Raw genomic sequence first — 23767 nt, 5'->3', positions numbered from 1 at the left:
AACTAAAAATAAGTTATAAAACTAGTTATGACTTGTGCTGTTGCTCCCTGGTTATGATGATATACGCTTCTCATATCAAGAGTCAACTGTAGGATTTTCTCTACAATATAGCCAGAAGATAAGGATATTAGGACATTTAAAGGGTTAGTTCACCCCAAAATGAAAATGTCATTAATTACTCACCCTCATGTTGTTCCAAACTCCTAAGACTTTCGTTCATCCTCAGAAGTCATCCTTTAGTCATTTTTGATGAAATCTGAGAGATTTCTGTTCCTCCACTGACTGCCTTTGCAACTACCACTTTGATGCTTCAAAAAGTTCATAAAGAGATTGTAAAACTAATACATATGAATCGAGTGGTGTAGTCCACAATTTCTGAAGAGACACGATCGCTTTATATGATGAACAGATTTAATTTAGGCTTTTACATTGATCAGCGAACATAAGCAGAAGCTTAAATGATGCACAAGAAGAAATCTCTGGTAGTTGCAAAGGCAGTCAATGCAGGGACAGAGATCTCTCAGATTTCATCAAAAAGATCTTCATTTGTGTTCCAAAGATGAACAAAAGTCTTGCAGGTTTAGAACAACATGAGGGTGAGTAATTAATGACAGAATTTTCATTTTGGGGTGAACTAACCCTTTATTAAATGTCCTTATATGAAGTATTAACAGTGTTGTTGTCAAACATTCAACACGTAGCCTAATTATTGGCCAGGGTTTTTAAACCCTGCTCCTGAAGAACAACCTCTCTGCAGAGTTCAGCTCCAATCTGCTCCAATACACCTACCTGCAATTTTCAAGAAACCCTGAACATTTAGGTTAGGTGAGTTTGATTAGCATGGGGAGCTAAACTCTTCAAACTTTGTGTGTGTGTCTGCGTGTTACCCCCTCTGCTGGACAGGCTCATGTAGTGTAGGGGAGGATGCTGTTGAATTTGGTTTGTTGAATTGAGGTTTATCTTAGTGAATGCTGTATTTGCCAAGGACCACAAGCAGGCTGCCATCCTCACAGGAGGATAGCAACACATCCAGTTCCTCTAAAAGGTTGCCCAGCTGACCTGGAGGATAATATATTACAAAAAATGGATTGAAGGTTGAGTGACAGTAATTTCAATTATTTTATTTTGAAATTTCTTTTTAAAATAAAAAAAAGAAAGAAATTGCTGGACTCACCTAGGCAGAATTACCAGTTTACGCAAAAAGTCAGTTCACAGAGGCATAGTAACTTAGCCTGTTTTAGCAAGTGTTGCACAGACAGACGATGAAGATGAAGTTTCAAAATACAGAGTTTAATAAAAGTTCACAAAGTAATCCACAACAGCCTCAGAATTAACGCATCTAACACAGATGCTAATGCAAACGAGACAGACACTAAACACAGGAAAAGACTTAAGTATACTGACAAACAGGGTAATCAATGTTACACAGCTGAACTAAACGAACTAATGACATTAGTAACCATGACAACACAAGAGAAGGGGGAAAAGAACAAAGGAACACAGGAAACTAATATATACAAACTAAAAGTCCATGAAAACGAAACTAAGAACAAACACAACTGAATATTTGTAACAGCCTGCATGTAATCAATAAAATGTAAAACATTTTAACATACTTTTTATTTAAATATCAATACAATATTACAACTGAATGGCACCACACACTACTTCAGGACATTTCTGCCCCAAAACACATTGAATTCTTTAAGTCAAACCAGTAAATAAATCATTAAAAGAAGCTGCTCAAATGATTCATTTGCGAATCGGACACTGTTTAGGCTTGTTGGAGATGCATCGGCGCTGCGCAGACCGATTGGCGTATGACATCAAAGTACTGCGAGAGAAATTCAAAAGCATAAGGAGTAGTATGCTCTCCAATCGCTCTCGCGGTACTTTGATGTCATATGCCAATCGGTCTGCACAGCGCTGATGCATCTCGAACAAGCCTTTTGTTATTGCTTGCTAGGACAGGTCATGTGCATGCTTTTTATCTCATCATATTCAGATTACAAAATTACATTAACAAATCAGGTAAATATTTCCATGATATTACCATAAATCAGTAAAATTAGGAAAAAAGTAATGGAGCTAACACTGGCATTACTGCCAAGGAAATGTTACTCAAAAATGTATACCAGTGATCATATTTCTATAGGTTTATTTTAGCAATGTCACCACCCCTAATCAGTATTATTTGTAACTCAGTAAATTGCATGTTAGTGGGGGTCCCACTCCATGAAGAAAATTAAAAAATATATCTTTTAGAAGGTTTTTTTTTCTTCTTAGTTTTTCTATTAGACTAAGTTTAATGATATGTATGCTGTTCATTTTTATGTGGGAAACTTTTTTAATTAGTAAAACAAGAAATTATCTTATTTTATGTTTAACTGAGGTTTGTTAAATGACATTTATAAATATAAATTAGACAATTCCACAAGCATACTAACTGTTTTGACTGCTATAATTGTTGTAAAGGGTTCATATGTTATTGCTATTGAGTGGTCATTAAGACTAGTGTACAAGGTTCTCTCTTAAAAGCAAGTGCTCAGAGTTGGATGTTGACCTCACTGTGTGTACCATCACCATCAATAGTGCTTTCATTGCCATCTGATAGGAATCCGCTGCCAGAGTGATGTGTCCTGCATTCCAATGCTGCAAGTCTCTGCTTTAGCCGCTGTTGAGTAGCTGTGTACTCAGCCAGTAACCGAGCAAATCGAGTCTGAAGTATTTCAAGAGAAGCTTCCAACCTCTCCACTTTCTCCTCAACCCGTTCTTCTCCCATTCCACCAGCCTCCAACTCCTCCAGCAGACCCTCTTTCTGAAGAATCTGTCTTCCTCTCTCTTCCAGAACTTTCTTAGCATCTGGATACTCCATTACAGCCTCCATCAGGTCATCCTTTGACAAACAAAAGAGGTCAGAGTAGCCAATGCTACGGATGTTAGCTGTGCGGCGGTTGCCCATTTTGCTCCCTTTGATGTTGAGGATGCTAATCTCACCAAAACAGCTGCCGCCCGTCAAGTGTGCATACTGGGTCACCCCATCATCAGCCACAACAGCAAGGCGACCCTCTTTTATGATGTACATCTCTTTTCCTATGTCTCCCTTTCGGCAGATGTAGTCTCCGGGGCTGAAGACCTGTGGCCGCAGCTTGAGCACCAGTTCCACCAAAAGCCCTGCCTCACAGTCCTGGAAGATACGGACCTTCTTCAACGTTTCTAAGTGCACATTTATAGCAATCTCAGCCCGCAGTTTATTGGGCAGATTCTTTAGGACATCCTGCTCATCAATTGCTTTCTTGTTGGTCCACAAGTAGTCAAACCATTTGATGACTCTAGCTTCTAGCTCTTTGCTGACCTTTCTGAACTGCATGTAGTGTTTGATGGCGTCGATGTGAGCTTGGAACTCGGTCCGTGTGGCATTCATGTTTGATATCATGGCTCCTACATTGCCAACAATGGTGGCGAAAATGAGAACACCAACAAGGAAATCAAAAACAACAAAAAGATACTCCTCATCCCGCACCGGAGCCGGCATTTCCCCAATGGTTGTCAACGTGAGAGTTGACCAGTAGAGGCAGTAGACATATCCTCGTGTGAGTGTCCCAAACTCAGGGTCAGAAATGTTTGGGTAGACCCACTGGTCAGATCCAAAGCCCAGAGACTTGGAGATGGCAAAGTAGATGCAGGCATTCCAGTGTATGATGACTAGGATATAGAGCACCAAGATGCAAATACGGAAAATGTTGGGGTAATTTGTGCGGGTCTCGGTGCGGTCGAAGAACTCAAACAGACGGGAGAAGCGCATCAGTCGATTGAAACGCAGCTCTGGTACGTGAATGCCAATGACGATGTAGGCTAGATCCGTGGGTAGTATGGATAGCAGGTCTAGCTTGAACTGCAAAGTATGAAAGTAGCTTTCTCTTAACTTGGGAAGGTCCTTCACTAGAAGACCTTGCTCAAGGAAACCTATAGTGAAAATATACATTGTCAATTTTTAAAGGATTAGTCCACTTTTAAATAAACTTTTCCTGATAATTTACTCACCCCCATGTCATCCAAGATGTTCATGTCTTTCTTTCATCAGTCGAAAAGAAATTAAGGTTTTTGATGAAAACATTCCAGGATTTTTCTCCATATAGTGGACTTCAATGGCCTCCAGACGGTTGAAGTTAAAAATTGCAGTTTCAGTGCAGCTTCAAAGGGCTTTAAAAGATACCAGACTAGGAATAAGGGTCTTATCTAGCTAAACAAAAAAAACATTTGAAAAAAATACAACCGTTTATGCTTTATAACACAAAATATTGCCTTGAACGTACTTCCCGTTTCCGCATTCTTCAAAACGCTTACGCCGTATGTCCTACGCCTTCCCTATTCTACTTACGGAACGAACGCAGCGGTAGTTTCGTTTTTTCCATAAGTAGAATAGGGAAGGTGTAGGACATACGGCGTAAGCATTTTGAAGAATGGGAAACGGGAAGTACGTTCAAGGCAATATTTTGTGTGAAACTGTAATTTTGACCTTCAACCGTCTGGAGGCCATTGAAGTCCACTACATGGAATGTTTTCATCAAAAACCTTAATTTCTTTTCGACTGACGAAAGAAAGACATGAACATCTTGGATGACATGGGGGTGAGTAAATTATCAGGAAAAGTGGACTAATCCTTTAATGATTACTCATATATATACTAGATTTTTGCATTGAAGCACCTATAATCAACAGTGTAAAGCGTCACAACAACTCTTCCAAACACATGATGCTAGAAGATTCTGACCTGTTCTCAGTCTCACACAGGTGTCCAGGATATATATGACATCAGAAAGATAATCCAAAACCAGCCACAGAATGAAGTTCCTGGTTTGAAGCTCATCAAAGCAGGCCCTGTGTTTGGGATATGAATAATGAAACACTATCAGCCTGATTCAGGACTAACCCTTTCACATATGGCACAATAACACTTATTTACATGAATCATCATCAAAATGAGAGCCTACATCACACACTCTTGCTCATGTGGTCTAATTATACCACTTGGATTTAATGGAAGAACAGCTGCTACAAATACCTTCTTCACAGGCCATACATGCTGAGTTCAGTATATAAAATTAGTAGGTTTATTCTTTCTTCTACTTACACTATTCAGATTAATTTACTGTATAATTTGCTGACATGTGTATTATTGGATTCATTGGATCATTGGAATCATATCTTAGCTCAGAAAAGCATTTGGTGTTCAGTATCTCAGCTTTATACTCCAAAAAAAGAAAAAGAAAAAGAAAAAAGATAAAAGTGTGTAGATAAATTGACATTTCTTACCTAGCCACCACAAAGCACCAGTTGTACAATACAGCTGTGGCAATAACAAACAGCCAGCGGTAGTACAGGTCATCAGCTGGTGCCAGTATGAAAACATCAGACTTTTTTCTGATAACGAAATGCATTTCATAATTTTATGTGGTTGCATGTGTAAAGACAAAGGAGATTTCATACAGTTGTGAGATAATGGTGTGAGAGGACAACTCACTTGGTTTTGGCGCTGCTGTTCCCATCATGAGCATCAGATCTACTGATGCTTATCCGACTGGGAGCAACTTGAAGTTCAGGTCCTCTGAAGCGCTCTAAGAAAGAATCTGGCCTTTCTTCCTCTTCCTGAAGGCTCTTATGGGCCCAGTCTCTAAGAGTGACCACCATACTCACCAACCTTGTAAACAAAGGTAACTAATTAATCAATGTTGAAATACCCAATGTGAGAAACTGACCAGAATTTAATTTTAAGAGTTCACCTTCCATCCAAGTCTAAATAGAAATAAACTAAATAGCCTTCTAAATGTTCACTGAGTTCATATACAGAGAACTTTGAAAGGTACTGCAATTTCTCCAAGGATCTCAAGAAGAGAGCTCTATACTTTTGATCTGGGAAGTCCTGTATAATTCAGATATTGCCTGATTAATTTGGTTAAAAACACCTTGTACTTCATCAGGGTTCCCGAAATACAATTTCACCTAACAGAAGGATATCAAGCTTTTTTCTTAGAAAAATTACACAGTAATTGTACACAACTGACCCAATTTTGATTTGAAAACTGGAAGCTGGAAATATAGCCCCTGAAATGTTGAAATTAAACTATATAATAAAAAGCAAAACTATATAATATGGAGATAATTATAATTCTCGTTTTGTTGTTTGTTTAGATTAGTTATGTGCTCATGATTTAATTAAATAAAACTTTTGTGCACATTCTTGCAAATTGATTCTGGTCTGCTTATAAATTTGACGATTGTGATCACAGCTACATGCTAAGAAAGAGTTATTTTTCCTTTCCAGAAATATCCTTTCTGAAGAGTTGATAGACGATCAATACTGTGTTCGCTGGATGAACAAATTAATTGATTGTAATATTATTTCAGCTACATTAAGTTAATTTGATTAACTGATCCAGATATTTATAATTAATTATAATGAGTTATAATTAGTCATTCATATTTCCTTTTGAGCTAATTTGCTACACCCTCCAGCTGAGATGAATTAAGAGTTCTACAGCCCTTACTTCATCATACCCAAGAAAGTTGTTGGTCTTAGATCTGTGCATTTTGAATGGAACTTGTCCAAGCTCCCGTTCAAGATGCTCACACAGAAACACATTCTGTCATGTGTCAGACACCAACAATGGTTCACGGGAATAGACCTGAAGGACGTGTACTTTTATGTCACAATCCTTCCTCATCTTCAAAAAATTTGCAAAGGCTACCCATGCCCCATTAAGGGAAGTTGGCCTTCGCATCCTCAACTACCTCGACAACTGGCTAATCCTAGCCCACTCTTGAGAGTTGTTGTGTGCATACATGGACCTGGTCCTTGAGCACCCGGCCCAACAGGGACTTCTGGTCAACTGGGAAAAGAGCAAGCTCCATGCAGAGCATCTCTTTTCTCAATGTGGAGTTGGACTTGATCACCATTACAGCACGTCTCTGATCTTCATGATCGGTCAGGGCTGAACTGCTTGAACCTGTTCAAGCGCAAGAGAGCGGTTCGGCTGAAATATTTGCAAAGGCTCCTGGGGCATATGGCATCCTCAGCCATGGAAATGCTGCTTGGGTTGATGCATATGAGACCACGTCAGCACTAACTTCAGGCTCGAGTCTCGAGATAGGTATGGCACCACGGCACACATCGCATGGCCATCACGTCGATATGTCACCACACTTTCAGCCTTTGGACAGACCTTGTATTTTTATGGGCAGGAGTCCAGATGTACTGTTGTCACAACAGACATGTCCAAGACAGGCTGCGGTGCTGTATATAATGGCTGCGCAGCCTGCAGACTGCATTGGCACTTCAATTGCCTTGAGTTGTTGGCTGTACTGTTGGCCTTAAGGAGGTTGCAGCCACTGATCCAGGGCAAGCACATGTTTATCTGGACGGACAACACTGTGACGTATCCACTTTCGTCATGTCACAATTCGCCCTCCATCTCCTGTGGAGTCGGCAGCGGCTGAAGTTACTGCAAGCTACTCATATCTCGGGTGACCTAAATCGCGCAGCAGATTCAGTCTCAGACAGGCTAAGCTCTACAGGGAGTGGAGACTCCATCCCAGGTGGTTGAGCTGATTTTGAGTAAATTTTGAGATTTTGAGGCGTGGCACAGATAGATCTGTTTGCTTTCCGGGAATCCTCCCACTGCTCACTGCCAGCTGTGATAGATACAATCACTCAGACAAGAGCCCCCTCCACTAGGCAGCTATATGCCTTGAAGTGGTGCCTTCTGAGGTGAAGATCCACTGATGTGTGGCATTGGATCAGTGCTTTCCTTCCTTCAGGAGGGCCTAGAGATGTGGTTATCCACTTCCACATTTAAAGTATACATGGCTGTGATAGCAGCAAATCATGACACTGTGGGCGGTAGGGATGCGTAACCCGCAACCCGGTATTAAATCAGCCCCTGGGGCTAAATTATGAAAGACCGCAGTATCGATAAGCTCCGACGTTACCAGTTCTGCTGTCAGCACTAGAGAAATTAAGAAAATAAACATACTATTTATTATTGCTATATACAAACCCGATTTCAAAAAAGTTGGGACACTGTACAAATTGTGAATAAAAAAGGAATGCAATAATTTACAAATCTCATAAACTTATATTTTATTCACAATAGAATATAGATAACATATCAAATGTTGAAAGTGAGACATTTTGAAATGTCATGCCAAATATTGGCTCATTTTGGATTTCATGAGAGCTACACATTTCAAAAAAGTTGGGACAGGTAGCAATAAGAGGCCGGAAAAGTTTAATGTTCATATAAGGAACAGCTGGAGGACCAATTTGCAACTTATTAGGTCAATTGGCAACATGATTGGGTATAAAAAGAGCCTCTCAGAGTGGCAGTGTCTCTCAGAAGTCAAGATGGGCAGAGGATCACCAATTCCCCCAATGCTGTGGCGAAAAATAGTGGAGCAATATCAGAAAGGAGTTTCTCAGAGAAAAATTGCAAAGAGTTTGAAGTTATTATCATCTACAGTGATTAATATCATCCAAAGATTCAGAGAATCTGGAAAAATCTCTGTGCGTAAGGGTCAAGGTGGGAAAACCATACTGGATGCCCGTGATCTTTGGGCCTTAGACGGCACTGCATCACATACAGGAATGCTACTGTAGTGGAAATCACAACATGGGCTCAGGAATACTTCCAGAAAACATTGTCGGTTAACACAATCCAGCGCGCCATTCGCCGTTGCTGGCTAAATCTCTATAGGTCAAAAAAGAAGCCATATCTAAACATGATCCAGAAGCGCAGGCGTTTTCTCTGGGCCAAGGCTCATTTAAAATGGACTGTGGCAAAGTGGAAAACTGTTCTGTGGTCAGACGAATCAAAATTTCAAGTTCTTTTTGGAAAACTGGGATGCCATGTCATCCGGACTAAAGAGGACAAGGACAACCCAAGTTGTTATCAGCGCTCAGTTTAGAAGCCTGCATCTCTGATGGTATGGGGTTGCATGAGTGCATTTGGCATGGGCAGCTTACACATCTGGAAAGGCACCATCAATGCTGAAAGGTATATCCAAGTTCTAGAACAACATATGCTCCCATCCAGACATCGTCTCTTTAATTTTCCAACATGACAATGCCAGACCACATACTGCATCAATTACATCATCATGGCTGCGTAGAAGAAGGATCCGGGTACTGAAATGGCCAGCCTGCAGTCCAGATCTTTCACCCATAGAAAACATTTGGCGCATCATAAAGAGGAAGATGCGACAAAGAAGACCTAAGACAGTTGAGCAACTAGAAGCCTGTATTAGACAAGAATGGGACAACATTCCTATTCCTAAACTTGAGCAACTTGTATCCTCAGTCCCCAGACGTTTGCAGACTGTTATAAAAAGAAGAGGGGATGCCACACAGTGGTAAACATGGCATTGTCCCAACTTTTTTGAGATGTGTTGGTGCCATGAAATTTAAAATCAACTTATTTCTCCCTTAAAATGATAATGTTCTCAGTTTAAACATTTGATATGTCATCTATGTTGTATTCTGAATAAAATATTGAAATTTGAAACTTCCACATCATTGCATTCTGTTTTTATTCACAATTTGTACAGTGTCCCAACTTTTTTGGAATCGGGTTTGTAGATGTTATCTTACAAATTCTATCTTGCCAGCCGTTTCTATTTGCGATAATATTAAACTATTTGTCTGTGATGCATTTTTTTCTATTCGCAATCCAAGAGAGAGATCTCTCACACAGAGCTACAGCACAACACAAAAGCCCCTGGTTAATGAGTGACGATGAAGGTGATCAGGAGGTGATCGGGCCTCCCAAGTGTGAGCCCTAGAGTCAGTCTTGACCCAATGTCTTGTTCTCTCCATAAGGGAACGGAGGATACAATAGTACCTAAGATGTTTTAAACAAACACCGAACAGGGAGAGTATGCTGGCCAAAAGGGAATTTTGACCATCCTCATAATAAAACAAGAATAAACATTGGCTTGGCTTTTCAGAGATGGCAAGAACTGAGGGATTTTAAATGTAAAAGCGACAGGTTTATTACTCAACAGGTGAGTGAGGTATTTTATTGAACAGAAAAATCAGCATATATTGCTTTCTAAGGGTCATTTCATTATTGCTGTTGTACTGCTATGCTGGAATTTATTTTCAAGGAAGTACTGTCTATTAATGGGTACAGTAATGTCTTCAGCTACTCAGCTTGAGATCCCTTTTATCTAAACTGGTTATATCTCTCAAGCTTATTAGTGAATGTTATATGAGAAGTAGGATAATCTCTTTCTCTTTTTTTAGTTTTGAGAAAGAACCATATTCATCTGCACAATCACACAAAGCCGAAGCACAACCAAAACAAAGTTCTTCCACAAAATGCATGCAGTTTTGTCTTTTAAATAAAGGAGGGCAATAGTGTACTTTTAACCAATTTCAAATTCCAAAGCAGGCCATACTTGAATAAACCCAAATGAAATGAAGAAACTATCCATGACACTCACCTCGAAAGCGCCCCTCTGCCACGAAAAGAGTTCTGTGAGTTCAGTCCACGTGGTTCGAGAGTGGCAACTCGCTGTAATTCTGATGAAGTGTCATCACATATGGACTGACCACTACATTGGTAGAAGAGTCAAACAGGGATTTATACAGACTGTATATGACCATTAGACAACTGATGGTAATTGTTGAGTTTTAAAATATCTCACCGGCTGAGAGTGCTATCGGCACGCTCTGACTCATCTTCAACAGAAGTCTTCACAGACAGTCTGTGGGCTGATAAATCCATGCTCTCCACCAACACTTGTCCGGTCATTCTGTAAAAGAGTTTTGTAGAAATTAATCAACAACTAATTAAACACTTTAATAAATATATTATCAGCTCAAAAGCATACCCAGCTTCTGTGTATTTGTAGATTGATAACACAAAATATAATTTGTACAAATGACACTATAGTAATACTGCAATGCAAAAATTCTACATGGAACAATTTTCATATTACTGAAGACAAGAAGTTAGAAAAGGTAAATAACTCAAATAATTTTGCAAATAATTTAAGGTGCAGGTGCTTCTCAGCTGGTGTCTGGTTATATGAGTGTTTGGTGTCTCTATCATTACTTATGCTTGCAGTTTAATAATGCATTATTCATACCATAACACTAAATAAGTGTGTCTTTTTAGAAAGGTTATACTATTATATAAGAAGAGACATAAAATTTCACATAATTTCATGTTAAAATGGACAGCAATATATTTAATAATAACTGGCATCTTGACAAATAGGTTTTTAAGATTATTGTAATATATGAAAGTTAAATTAACATTTAATGATCTATAAGCATTTCAAAGGTTTGCTGATGACAGGACATGGTTGTGTTAATTGTAGATTTTTATTTAATAAATTAAGACATTAACACAAGATCAGCACAGGCCCTTTTAATTCTATAGCTGTAAATTACAGTTGTGGTCAGAATTATTGGCACCCTTGATAAATATCATCAATATGACTGTAAAAATAAATCTGCCTTGTTTATCCTTCTGATCTTTAATTCATAAAATTAGCAAAAATCTAACCTTTCATTGAAGGAAAAGAATTGAAAGTGGGGGGAAAATCACATTATGAAATAAATGTTTTTCTCCAAAACACATTGACCACAATTATTGGCACCCTTTTATTCAATACTTTTTGCAACCTCCATTTGCCAGGATAACAGCTCTGAGTCTTCACCTATAATGCCTGATGAGTTTGGAGAACACCTGACAAAATATCAGAGACCATTCCTTCATACAGAATCTGTCACGAATGCGGCTCCCACGGTGCATCCTCTGGACCGCCGGAGGGAGCCACCACCTGAATATTGACTCACAACCATTCCGGACTCCATTTCCCATAGGCCCTTATTCCTGGGACTGTTTGCGTTTATACCTGCACCGCATCACACTCACACTATTTAAGACGCACAAACACACACACATCCATCGCGAAGTCTTGATTTGCTGTGGTGATCATTTCTGAGCGTTTATTTTGTGGACTGATATCTTGTTATTACCTGGACTGTTTACCTCTGCTGAACCTTTGCCGTCTGCCCTGATTCCTGCCTGTTTACTGATCTGTGATTGTTTGCCGCCTGTCTTGATCCTTGCCTGTGACCCGACTCTGATTCTCTGCTGCCAGCCCCGACCATTGCCTGTCCTTGTTTACGGTACTGCCTTGCCCTTGTTTGTATTTGGCATTGTGTTAATAAAGCTGCAACTGGATCCACACTCTTACTGACCCATCATTACAGAATCTCTACAGATCCTTCAGATTCCCAGCTCCATGTTGGTGCTTCTTCTCTTCAGTTCACTCCACTCATTTTCTTTAGTGGTCAGGTCAGGGGAATGGGATGGCCATGGCAGAAGCCTCATTTTGTGCTCAGTGAAACATTTTTGTGTTGGTTTTGATGTTTGTTTTGGATCATTGTCCTGATGGAAGATCCAACCATGGACCATTATTGGATTTCTAGCAGAAGCGGTCAGGTTTTGATGCTTTATCTGTTGGTATTTGATAGAATCCATGATACCATGTATCTGAACAAGATGTCCAGGACCTCCAGCGGAAAAATAGTCCCACAACATTAAAGATCCAGCAGTATATTTAACCGTGGGCATGGGGTACTTTTTATCCATGTGTGCACCAAACCCATCTGGTGGGTTTGCTGCAAAAAAGCTCTTTTTTTAGTTTCATCTGACCATAGAAGCCAGTCCCATTTGAAGTTCCAGTCGTGTCTGACAACTGAGTATGCTGGAGATTGTTTCTGGGTGAGAGCAGAGGATTTTTCTTGAAACCCTCCCAAACAACTTGTGGGGATGTAGGTGCTGTTTGATAATTTTTTTTAGGCTTTCTGAGACTCAAGACTCAACAAATCTCTGCAATTCCCCATCTGTGATCCTTGGAGAGTCTTTGGCCACTCAAACTTTCTTCCTCACCGTGAATTGTGACGATTTAGACACACATCCTCTTCCAGGCAGATTTTTTGATTGGAACTTCTTAATTATTGCCCTGATAGTGGAAATGGGGATTTTCAATGCTTTATCCCTTTTCTTACAGCCACCTTATATTTTGTGAAGCTCAAAAATCTTTTGCTGCACATCAGAACTATATTATTTGGTTTGACTTATTGTGATGAATGATTAAGGGAATTTGGTGTTTCCTCATGTTTATACTCCTGTGGAACAGGAAGTCATGGCTGGACAATTTCATGTTCATAATCACCCTGTTGTGCTAAAAAATGTAAATATGAATGGGAATATACTTCAGAGATATTTTCCTCATAAAAAATTTTAGAGGTGCCATTAATTGTGGTCAATGTGTTTTTGAGAAAAAACATTTATTTCATAATGTGATTTTCCCTCCATTTTCATTTATCTTCCTTCAATGAAAGGTTAGATTTTTGCTAATTTTATGAATTAAAGATCAAAAGGATAAACAATGCATATTTATTTTTATAGTCATCTTTGGTCATATTTACCAATAATTCTGACCACAACTGTATGTGTATGGCGTTGAAAGTTCAAGAAGGACAACTATGCCTGACATTCTGTGAAAATCTGATGTAATCATAGGGAGGCTCTTATTATTCTTGGTAGTCACCTGGATTGATTTCATTCACATCAATTACTAATTTATTGGAAATAAATTACTTTTTGTTAAAGTAATTTAGATTTTGTTCTGTATGTGTAGTACATCAATTCTGAGAATTATGCTCAGCCGTCTTAGGCTATGCCTTTAAAAAACAAGCTCATTATTATAATATATTCAGCTGTGTTATGTTTTTTTTTTTTCTTTCTTCTTTTATGTATGATTTTAATGTTGTGTAGTATGACATATGCAGTTTTTTACACTGACTATCAACCACCCTATTGTTAACAAACTGAAATGTTGCACAAAATATGTTGTGAAAGGGGGATGTCTTAATAATATACAGGCATCTATAATTCCATGAAGAAGCTTTAACATCCATGAAACCTTCCTATTCCACAAAAGCGGAAAAATTGTACTTTATAGCACCCTGATTAAGATATTTTACATAAAAGATGATTACATATAATCCACAAAACAAAGTGATAGCTGAATTTATAAAAATGACCCTATAAAAATGACCCCTTGAATCTAAATACTTTGTGTTGTTACCTAGATAATCCACGTTTTTTTTTTTTTTTTTTTTTTTTTTTTTTGTGATAGTTGTTTTATGAGTCCCTTGCCCTGCTTGCTCTGTTAATCTGAGCACTGTTTTTCAGAAAAATCTTACAGGTCCTGCAAATTACTTGGTTTTCCAGCATCTTTTTCATATTTAAACCCTTTCCAGCATTTACCGTATGATTTTAAGATCAATCTTTTTATGTGCCCTCTTATTTTGTTAAAATAATTAACATTTTGCAGATTCTGCAAGGTTTAAATAAAATTAATTAATTTTATTACTTAGAATATGACCATGTGATAGCATAACCGTACATTGACAATTAAGGATCAGAAGTGTTGTGTTTAATCACTCACCTGCTTGTTTTTTGGGCTGTTTCAGGTTTTTGAAGTGATGCTGTGTATTAATTCTCCATAACTTTGAAGAACTTGCTTCTGAAGTGTTCAAACATCCTTCCTCTCCTGAGCTTTTCCTCTGACTTCAGCGCAGTGATGTTTTATCTGTCTGGTTCATGGATTTGCTGCGTTTATTCCAGAGAAATCTCAAATGAAGGGCTGTGTTGTGATTGAAATGAGGCTGAGAGGACAGATGAGTGTCTGGAGGCAGGGAGGGGGACGTGAGACACATTACCATACAGCTCTCCAGACATCACACACCTCTCCACCGCCTCCTCACATCTCACTCCATTTCTCCCAGTGGAGCAACATCAATCTCAATGTCTTTTTGTCCATCCTCTTTTTCTCTAAACTCTGATCTGTTTGTATGTCCAGCACAGTTGTGTGATTCAAAGGTGCTCCTGTGGTTTTGTGAAAGCAGAGAGGCTTATTGTTATTCCAGCAGATGCTTGTGCGTTTGAAGTGCGCTGATTGCAGCGCTGTGTTTTTGATGCTCAACCTTTGCTCTGGCAAGCACTTGATTACACACACAAGCACTGTTTGCTGCTGTATTTCTCAACCATGTCATCAGTGGTTTTACTGTTGATGTCTGCTTGATTCCCTACAAAAGAGAAATTATGACAGAAATAAATAGGCTGAAATATTTCTTCCGTATAGATGTATAGGTCTAAAGGCTCATCTTAAGGGAAAAAAAATAAAAATAGTGCCTTTCAAATATGTGCATTAATACTTTAAATTATTCTATATATTATACAACAATATTAAACAATTGTTTTTTTTTTACTGTATTTTACCAGTGTGAAATTACAACGTTCGTTTTTATTCATATAAAGGCAGTGCGGTGTTGTGTGTGGGGGGTCAAATTAGAGTGACCGTCCCGAAATTGGGAGCTTGTCCCGTGTCCCGCACGACTTAAGTAGTGTCCCACATTTCATTTATGTCTGTAATTTTTTTCGTCCCTGAAATTACAATACAACAGTAAGAAATATAATAAAAACCGTGAATGGCATTTAAAAATCTATTTTGTGCAAAATAACCAACCAACGCAATCATATAGAGGTTTTCCCGCTGATGACAACTGAGTGGACAGCGCAAAGGGATAAGTGTGGGACCGGGCCTCATCAAAGTCGGTAAATACAACTACACCAGCAAGGATTTCATCTCACATACCAGATAAGAACCTCAAGAGCTGCTCAATGCTGCCCAAATCGATGATTTAAAGCATGTAATCATCCATTCTGATGGCAAATATGTCCAACGAACTGCGGCGATCAAGCGCCACCCACGGAAATGGTCGAGCACCTACAGAAAAACAGATATTCTCCATTTGTATTAACCAATATAAAATTGCGACGTTCAGACAAGACTTTCTTCTCACGTTTATAGTTCATTTAATGCGGGTTCTATTTCGCTATTATAATGAAAAATGTCGAGAGTGCATCAAATGCGTGAGCAATCTCTCCTCAAAGGCGGTTTCCCTTGCACAAAACTGGACGCGCGCGCGCTCTCGCTCAGATATAGTAGGCCTAGGGCCTACATCTGCGTGCTCAAACTTTGTCCTCCTGCATGTGCAGCCTTGAATCTACAATTGTCTTCTCTCCAGCATTTAATGTTGCCATAAGCGCAATAGTGTGGGCACCCACCGGCAGAAACATTAATCGGCGCATATGCCAAGTTTGCCAACCAATATAAATCAATATATAGCGTAATAGTTGTAAAATGTGTCCAGCAAAATCACATCTACTGTCCTGCAACAGATCAATAGCCAGGTGGTCACTCTAGGTCAAATGCCCTCAGCATAAGCTAAAATGCACCTGGGCGAGATATAGTCATAGAGGATATACACTACAAGTTAAAAGTTTGAAATAATTACGATTTCTTTTAATGTTTTGGAAGATGTCTCTTATGCTCACCATGACTGCATTTATACAGTCAAAACAGTAATATTGTGAAATATTATTACAAATTAAAATTATTTTCTATTCATGAAAATATTTTCTATTTAAATATATTTATTCCTATGATCAAAGCTGAATTTTCATCATTAATTCAGACTTCAGTATCACATGATATTTCAGAAATCATTTTATATGCTGATTTGCAATGGATCAAAGCATGTCCCAAGCATGGCCCAAGCTTCGACAGCCTTGCCTGGAAAATCCAGCCTCACCACTGTACCAGCGGATGAGTCTGGTCGGCCATTGAATCAATTTGATTTCTAGGGCGGAGCAAATCCGAGCAAACAGGAAGCGGAGTAAACCAATCAGAGAAGGGCGGATATGACGTTAGCAAAGCAACAAGAGAGTCAACAGCGAAAAGTAAATAATTAATGTGTTTTTGGTCATTTAAAACTGAATTCACGGCTGAATAGAACAAACTCTCGGGTCTCCCGTGCGCAATCTTTGTTGATATTGAAGGGACTTTCGCCGCACTAGAGTGACGCTGTTTGCGTCACTGAAATAAACAAATCTGATTGCACAGTACGGTTTGGAGTTGACTCGAGGCACGACGGAGGGCGGACTTACCAGAATGATATATCTTGTAGAAGATATATCATTCTGGACTTGCCAGGCAACCGACAGCCGCGAACCTTGGTCCACCACGGACTTCACCGGCAAGCACCATCTGTTTATGGACTAGTTTTGGCCACGAGAGGTCAAAACTATTGTTGCTCTGTCATTGTTGCTCTGTTTTTTTGCTCAGTGTTTGATATGTTGAGACCAACCTCTCCATCTTTTGGTGAATCCCTCTTGTTGGCTGCCTGTGAGCAAATTCTTTTTGTAAACACTTCTAAAGAATAAGGATGTGAAGAGTCAGTGGTTAAAATGACTACAGAGATAAAATGTCCCTGGTTACCTAATGTAACCGAGTGACATATATTCATAGCGTCCAGCATAAATCTGCGGGAAGAACCAAGTACATACAGTTGTAGCACCTGAATACTACTGAAATAACAGAACACAGAAGGTGTGTCATAAATGCATAACATTTACATATGCAGCAGCTATTAGTGTGTGCAATGGCACTGCACATCGGGCGTGGTCACGAAATCTCTCAGTCATCCAATGGCTGCTCGGTTGTCTTCCACTGCACAGACAGAACATGTTATAAAACCTAGCAAAAGCGTTTTGTGAGGACCAGCCCATTGTAAAACAAATATCCCGAATAGACATGCCTTTGTTCAAGTCTAAGATGATGCCGGACTCCTTGTGGAGTGGAGACGAATCTCTATTGGGCAGTCAAATCTATAAAGCAACATCAGAAACACTCGTGATGCTCTGAACATAAAGGCAGGCATTCTCCAGATGCACTGAAATGAACAGTCCTCCGGCCAGCCTGCAAGAGGATCTGTTTGAGCACGAGCAGTCCGGGGGAGCATTCTGATAATGCACTCTCTGGAGTCCGTGGAAGAGCATGTCACACCTACGTACAATCCGACAGGCAGAGAAGCACTTATGCTTTTATTTGGAACTTTATCATACCAGAGAAAAGAGTTCCAATGAAGAAGAACTTTCTGTATTCTGTCTTACAGCTGTCACACCACTCAACGCAACAGTCAAAACCAACTCGTTTTTGATTACAAAAGACAGTGTTTCAGCCATGATCATTCTCTGGATTCATAGCTGGCTCAGGCCTTATGCAAGGGGCTAGATAACAGTCTTGTAGAGCAGTGGTTCTCAAACCTGTTCTGGAATACCCCCAGCACTGCACATTTTGTATTTCCCTATATCTGACACACCCATTTCAGGTCTTGCAGTCTCTACTAATGAGCTCATGAGTTGAATCAGGTGTGTTACGTCCCTCATTAGTTAGATGTTATTTGTCTAGGAATATTATTAGACATAACAAAATAGTGGCATGTGTCTGTAATGGTAGTAACGGGATGGCAAAAGGAAAAAGGACAGACAAACCAGCAATATCGTTGCAAAGTTTGCATTAAATATAAGTTAAGTAATATAATAGTAAAGTAATAAAGTAGATATTTACAATATATACAACGCAACAAGAATAAACAAATCAACAAAAGATCTGGAGGAGAGGAGCGAGAGAGTGGAGCTTAAATCAAAAACTAAATATAACAAGAAAAAAAACTAACTAAAGTTAAAGAACTAAACTAACTAACAAAAGAAAATGCAGAAAGAAATATCTTCAGCGTTCAGGACGCTATAACTAAACCATACTGTCTAACAAAACATACAAAAATAGCACCACTCTTTAAGGCTAGTGTGTCTAACACATCTTTTTTCTGCGTGTGTAAATTTAGGTCGCGACCTGCTTGCCTGACTCGCAACCTCTCCAGCCAGGCTACATAGCTTCAGACCGGAATATGAGATGAAGGTTTCACGGGTACAGCGGTCATAAACAATCAGCATTTCAAATCATTACACAAACGTGCCACTATTTTGTTATGTCTAAATAATATTCCTAAACAAATACATCTAACTAACGAGGGACGTAACATATTTGGGGGCTCGTCCGGGATCCATCATGTGATAGATGAGGAAAGAGAACGCTTCCCATTGTTAACAACCAGATATGCTCAGCTGTTAAAACGTAATTGTTTTGAGATTCATAGAAAAGGATACAACTGAGGTGACGGTAACACTTTATTTTAATGGTCCCTTTTGATTCATTCTGTTGACTATAAGCAACTAAATCTCAATTTTTTAGTACATGCATGCAAACCACATCCTGATATCCACACCCACACAATTATAGCTGCCTCATTTATCAAATTGTTCAATAACACACAGAAGCAGAAAACAAGGAAAAAAGTGAGTATTTGCTTTATAGGATAAACCTGAGAAAATGGCATGTGAAGGGCAAGTATGGTAACCCGTACTCGGATTTGTTCTCTGCATTTAACCCATCCAAGTTAGTGCACACACATTAGGAGTAGTGAGTAGTGAACACGCAAACACACACAGAGCAGTGGGAAGCCATATTTGCTGTAGTGCACAGGGAGCGATTCGGAGTTAGATGCTTTGCTCAAGGGCACCTCTGTCATTTCCTGCCAGTATTGAGAATTGAACCTGCAACCTTTGGGTTACCAGTCTGACTCTCTAACCATTAGACCACAACTGCCCTGAAATAGTAAAATTGACTCCATTCAGCCCTCACATCCTAATTCTAACCTTGGTCATTACTCATTCCTGTCCACTGGATCTGTCTCATGGTGGACAAGACTGGCATCCACCACTGATGCTGGTTCATGTGGTCGGCATCTCAAGCCTGGCAGTCTCAGTGCTTTCATGCTTTGAGGTCTTTCCTTTGTTCTCTGTGCTCCCATTGATGCCAACCACCATTTGATGTGTCTGGGCTGCACACACTTCCCCCTGAGGCGGCAACATCCTCCATGGTTAAGGAGGCCGTATTGGAACTCTCTGTGCCCCCTGTCAGCTCTGTTACGGTGACGGAGGCCAACCCTAAACTCACCTGCTCCACTGGCTCCACCGTGGTGGTCTCCAGTCCTGCTGGCTCCACTGTCTCCAGCTTTGACCTCCCAGCCAACATGTGAATGTTGGCCCCACATGGGTTATTCTTGAGCTACATGGGCCCAAAATGGGCAATTTATCTGGGGCTTACTTGGGTCAACCATGTTGTTCCCACATGGGCAAAACCATGTGGGCCCCTTATTATGGGTACAAGTTGGGTCACTAATGGGAATTGATTTTATGGGCTCAAAATGGGCAACACAAATGGGGGTCAGTTGGGTTTAGAAAATAGGTTTGACATGGGAAAAACACAATAAATCCCATTTAGGTTGTCCACATGGGTCCTAGGTAGTGCACAAGTAGGTAATCAGTATATGGTTTCAGAATGGGTAAATTCATGTAAAGTATGGTCCTGCATGGGCAAACCCAGGTGGGCTCCCATTGTGGGTACAAGTTGGGTCACTAATGGGAAATGAGTGTATGGGATCAAAATGGGCAATACAAGTACTCTGCCTGCTCCACTATGGTGGTCTCCAGCTCCGCCCTGGCTCCCCACTCTACCTACTCTGCCCTGGCTCTCTGCTCCACTTTCATTTCCAGGCCCACCTCCACCCCCTCACTGGGCTGACAGCCATCCCTCCACTTTCTACTTTTGACACTATGTACATCTTGGAGCTATAATGTTAGTATAGTCATTTCCAAAATAAAACACAGACCTAACAGTCCTCTAACCAGTTCAGACCCTGCATCCATTGGAATGGACATCATCTGTTTTTTTGTTTGTTTTGTTTTGTTTTATTTAAAGCAATAAAATTGAATGTTTTTATAATATTAGAACTACCTGGTCAGTGATCGGTCCCTGATCAACCAATCACAATGAAGATATGACCCACAACATAATCTGATTGTGATTCAGGTATCACATAAGACAGGCATGGCTAACCAACTAGACTAATCAACTTGCACTTATTAAAATCTTTATAGTATCAAGTGATAATATTCAGAGTTAATTTGATGATCTTTCAGAGTTGTATAGAACAGGATTTTTTTTTTTTTTAAAGTTTAAAGCCCAACACAATGGACACCAGGTCTTCAAAAATATCAGCAGGAACCTCCTAACATAGTTGTGTGCCAGGCTGTGAAATTTGTGCAAGCATTCCAAAGCTTAAATACAGAGCTACAAATTTTAATGCTAAGTTTTTATTAACATTAATGTTTATTAATTAATATTATTAATGTAATTTGATTTTTCATTAGCTTTAGGAGAGAGAGAGAGAGAGAGAGAGAGAGAGAGAGAAGAGGTTTATGATGATAAGAAGGAATTTGCATTCCTTCTTGCATAAGATGTTTATTGGTGCAAAAGTCATAATTAATAGTTAGTTAATAGTGAGAATTGGACCTTAATCTAAAGTGTGACTATAATTGGTAATATTATTATCAATAATGAATAATGTGCTGCTTCATATTTTTTTCAGGAGTCTTTGATAAATGTAAAGTAAATAAAAAACAAAACAAATTTTTTTTTGACACTTTTGATCAATTTAATGCATCCATGCAGATTATAATTATTTCAAAAAACAACAACATTGTGACCCTAAACACAGACGCGCACACACACACACACACAATCATATACAACCCGAATTCCGGAAATGTTGGGACGTTTTTTAAATTTTAATAAAATTAAAACTAAAAGACTTTCAAATAACATGAGCTAATATTTTATTCACAATAGAACATAGATAACATAACAAATGTTTAAATTGAGAAATTTTACAATTTTATGAACAAAATGAGTTCATTTCGAATTTGATGCCTGCTACAGGTCTCAAAATAGTTGGGACGGGGGCATGTTTACCATGGTGTATCATCTCCTCTTCTTTTCAAAACAGTTTGAAGGCATCTGGGCATTGAGATTATGAGTTTCTGGAGTTTTGGTGTTGGAATTTGGTCCCATTCATGCCTGATATAGGTTTCCAGCTGCTGAAGAGTTTGTGGTCATCTTTCATTTAATGATGCACCAAAAGTTCTCTATAGGTGAAAGATCTGTACTGCAGGCAGGCCAATTCAGCACCCGGACTCTTCTACGATGAAGCCATGCTGTTGTGATAGCTGCAGTATGTGGTTTTGCATTGTCCTGCTGAAATACACAAGGCCTTCCCTGAAATAGACGTCATCTGGAGGGGAGCATATGTTGCTCTAAAACCTTTATATACCTTTCAGCATTCATAGCGTCTTCCAAAACATGCAAGCTACCCATACCGTATGCACTCATGCACCCCCATACCATCAGAGATGCTGGCTTTTGAACTGAATACTGATAACACGCTGGAAGGTCTCCATCCTCTCTAGCCTGGAGGACACAGCGTATGTGATTTCCAACAAATATGTCAAATTTGGATTTGTCTGACCATAGAACACTTTTCCACTTTGAAACCATTTCATTTTAAATGAGCCTTGGCCCACAGGACACAACGGCGTTAGCTGGCATCTGCAGATGGCACAGCGGATTGTGTTTCTTGACAGTGGTTTCTGGAAGTATTCCTGGGCCCATTTAGTAATGTCATTGACACAATCATGCCTATGAGTGATGCAGTGTCATCTGAGGGTCCATGGGTATCCAATAAAGGTCTTCGGCCTTGTTCCTTACGCACAGAGATTTCTCCATTTTCACTGAATCTTTTGATGATGTTATGCACTGTAGATGATGAGATTTGCAAAGCCTATTCCACAATCTTTTTATGCACTCTTTCATTGGAAAGCCTCTGCCCATCTTTACTTCTGAGAGACTTTGCCTCTCTAAGACATCCCTTTTATAGCTAATCATGTTACAGACCTGATATCAATTAACTTAATTAGTTGCTAGATGTTCTCCCAGCTGAATCTTTTCAAAATGTATTGCTTTTTCAGACATTTGTTGCCCCCGTGCCAACTTTTTGAGACCTGTAGCAGGCATCAAATTTGAAATGAGCTCATTTAGTGGATAAGTGTCAAATTTATCCCTTTAAACATTTATGTTATCTATGTTTTATTGTGAATAAAATATTGGCTCAAGTGATTTGAAAGTCTTTTAGTTTTCATTTTATTCAAAATTAAAAAAACATTTCCAGAATTCAGGTTGTATTTATCAAATCAACCAGCAAGTACACATAAACCCTCACAACCACCCACAGACATGCAGTCATGGTCAGAATTATTTGGACCCTTGGTAAATATGAACAAATAAGGCTGTGAAAATAAATCTGCATTGTTACTCCTTTTGATCTTTTATTAAAAAAAAAAAAATCAAAATTGAAAATGGGAGAGGAAGAATCGATTGAAAATAGGGGGAAAATTATATTAATAAATTAATTTTATGAAATAAATGTTTTTCTCCAAAACATGTTGACTATAATTAATGGCGCTGATTTATTAAATACTTTTTGCCAAGATAACAGCTCTGAGTCTTCTCCTATAATGCCTGATGAGTTTGGAGAACACCTGACAAGAGATCAGAGACTATTCTTTCATACAGTATCTCTCCAGATCCTTCAAATTCCCAAGTCCATGCTGGTGCACTCTTCTTTTCAGTTATATATCATTTTGTGCTCAGTGACCCATTTGTGTATTGATTTTGATGTCTGTTTGGATCATTGTCCTGATGGAAGATCCAACCATATATGAATAAGATGTCCAGGACTTCTGGCAGAAAAATAGGCCCACAATTTCAAAGATTCAGCAGTATATTTAATCGTACACATGGGGATTTTTTTTGTCCATGT

General features: G+C 39.2%; 1 protein-coding gene across 1 annotated transcript; it reads right to left on the bottom strand.

Annotated features, from left to right (window-relative positions):
* Positions 1 to 823: 823 nt before the first annotated feature.
* Positions 824 to 15166, bottom strand: cnga2a (cyclic nucleotide gated channel subunit alpha 2a). The gene is made up of 8 exons (XM_048176879.1): positions 14533 to 15166; positions 10705 to 10812; positions 10501 to 10611; positions 5525 to 5701; positions 5317 to 5424; positions 4775 to 4881; positions 1175 to 3966; positions 824 to 1059 (listed from the first exon to the last, which is right to left on the bottom strand). Exons 2-7 carry the CDS (start codon positions 10809 to 10811, stop codon positions 2546 to 2548), a joined length of 2031 nt encoding a protein of 676 aa, XP_048032836.1. The 5' UTR covers position 10812; positions 14533 to 15166; the 3' UTR covers positions 824 to 1059; positions 1175 to 2545.
* Between the last annotated feature and the right edge of the window lie 8601 nt (positions 15167 to 23767).

The sequence above is a fragment of the Megalobrama amblycephala genome, linkage group LG23 (genome assembly GCF_018812025.1).
Source record: "Megalobrama amblycephala isolate DHTTF-2021 linkage group LG23, ASM1881202v1, whole genome shotgun sequence".
Lineage (NCBI taxonomy): Eukaryota > Metazoa > Chordata > Actinopteri > Cypriniformes > Xenocyprididae > Megalobrama > Megalobrama amblycephala.
Note: the sequence above shows the minus strand (reverse complement) of the source record. Positions and strands in the feature narration are given on the sequence as shown.

Excerpts from the sequence above, each read along its gene's own strand:
- cnga2a (XM_048176879.1), bottom strand. The coding sequence starts at position 10,811 with ATGACCGGACAAGTGTTGGTGGAGAGCATGGATTTATCAGCCCACAGA. Across the intron at positions 10,612-10,704 it reads GCCGATAGCACTCTCAGCCG|TGGTCAGTCCATATGTGATG; the intron begins GTGAGATATTTT and ends CTACCAATGTAG. Across the intron at positions 5,425-5,524 it reads AACAGCAGCGCCAAAACCAA|AAAAAAGTCTGATGTTTTCA; the intron begins GTGAGTTGTCCT and ends TTTCGTTATCAG.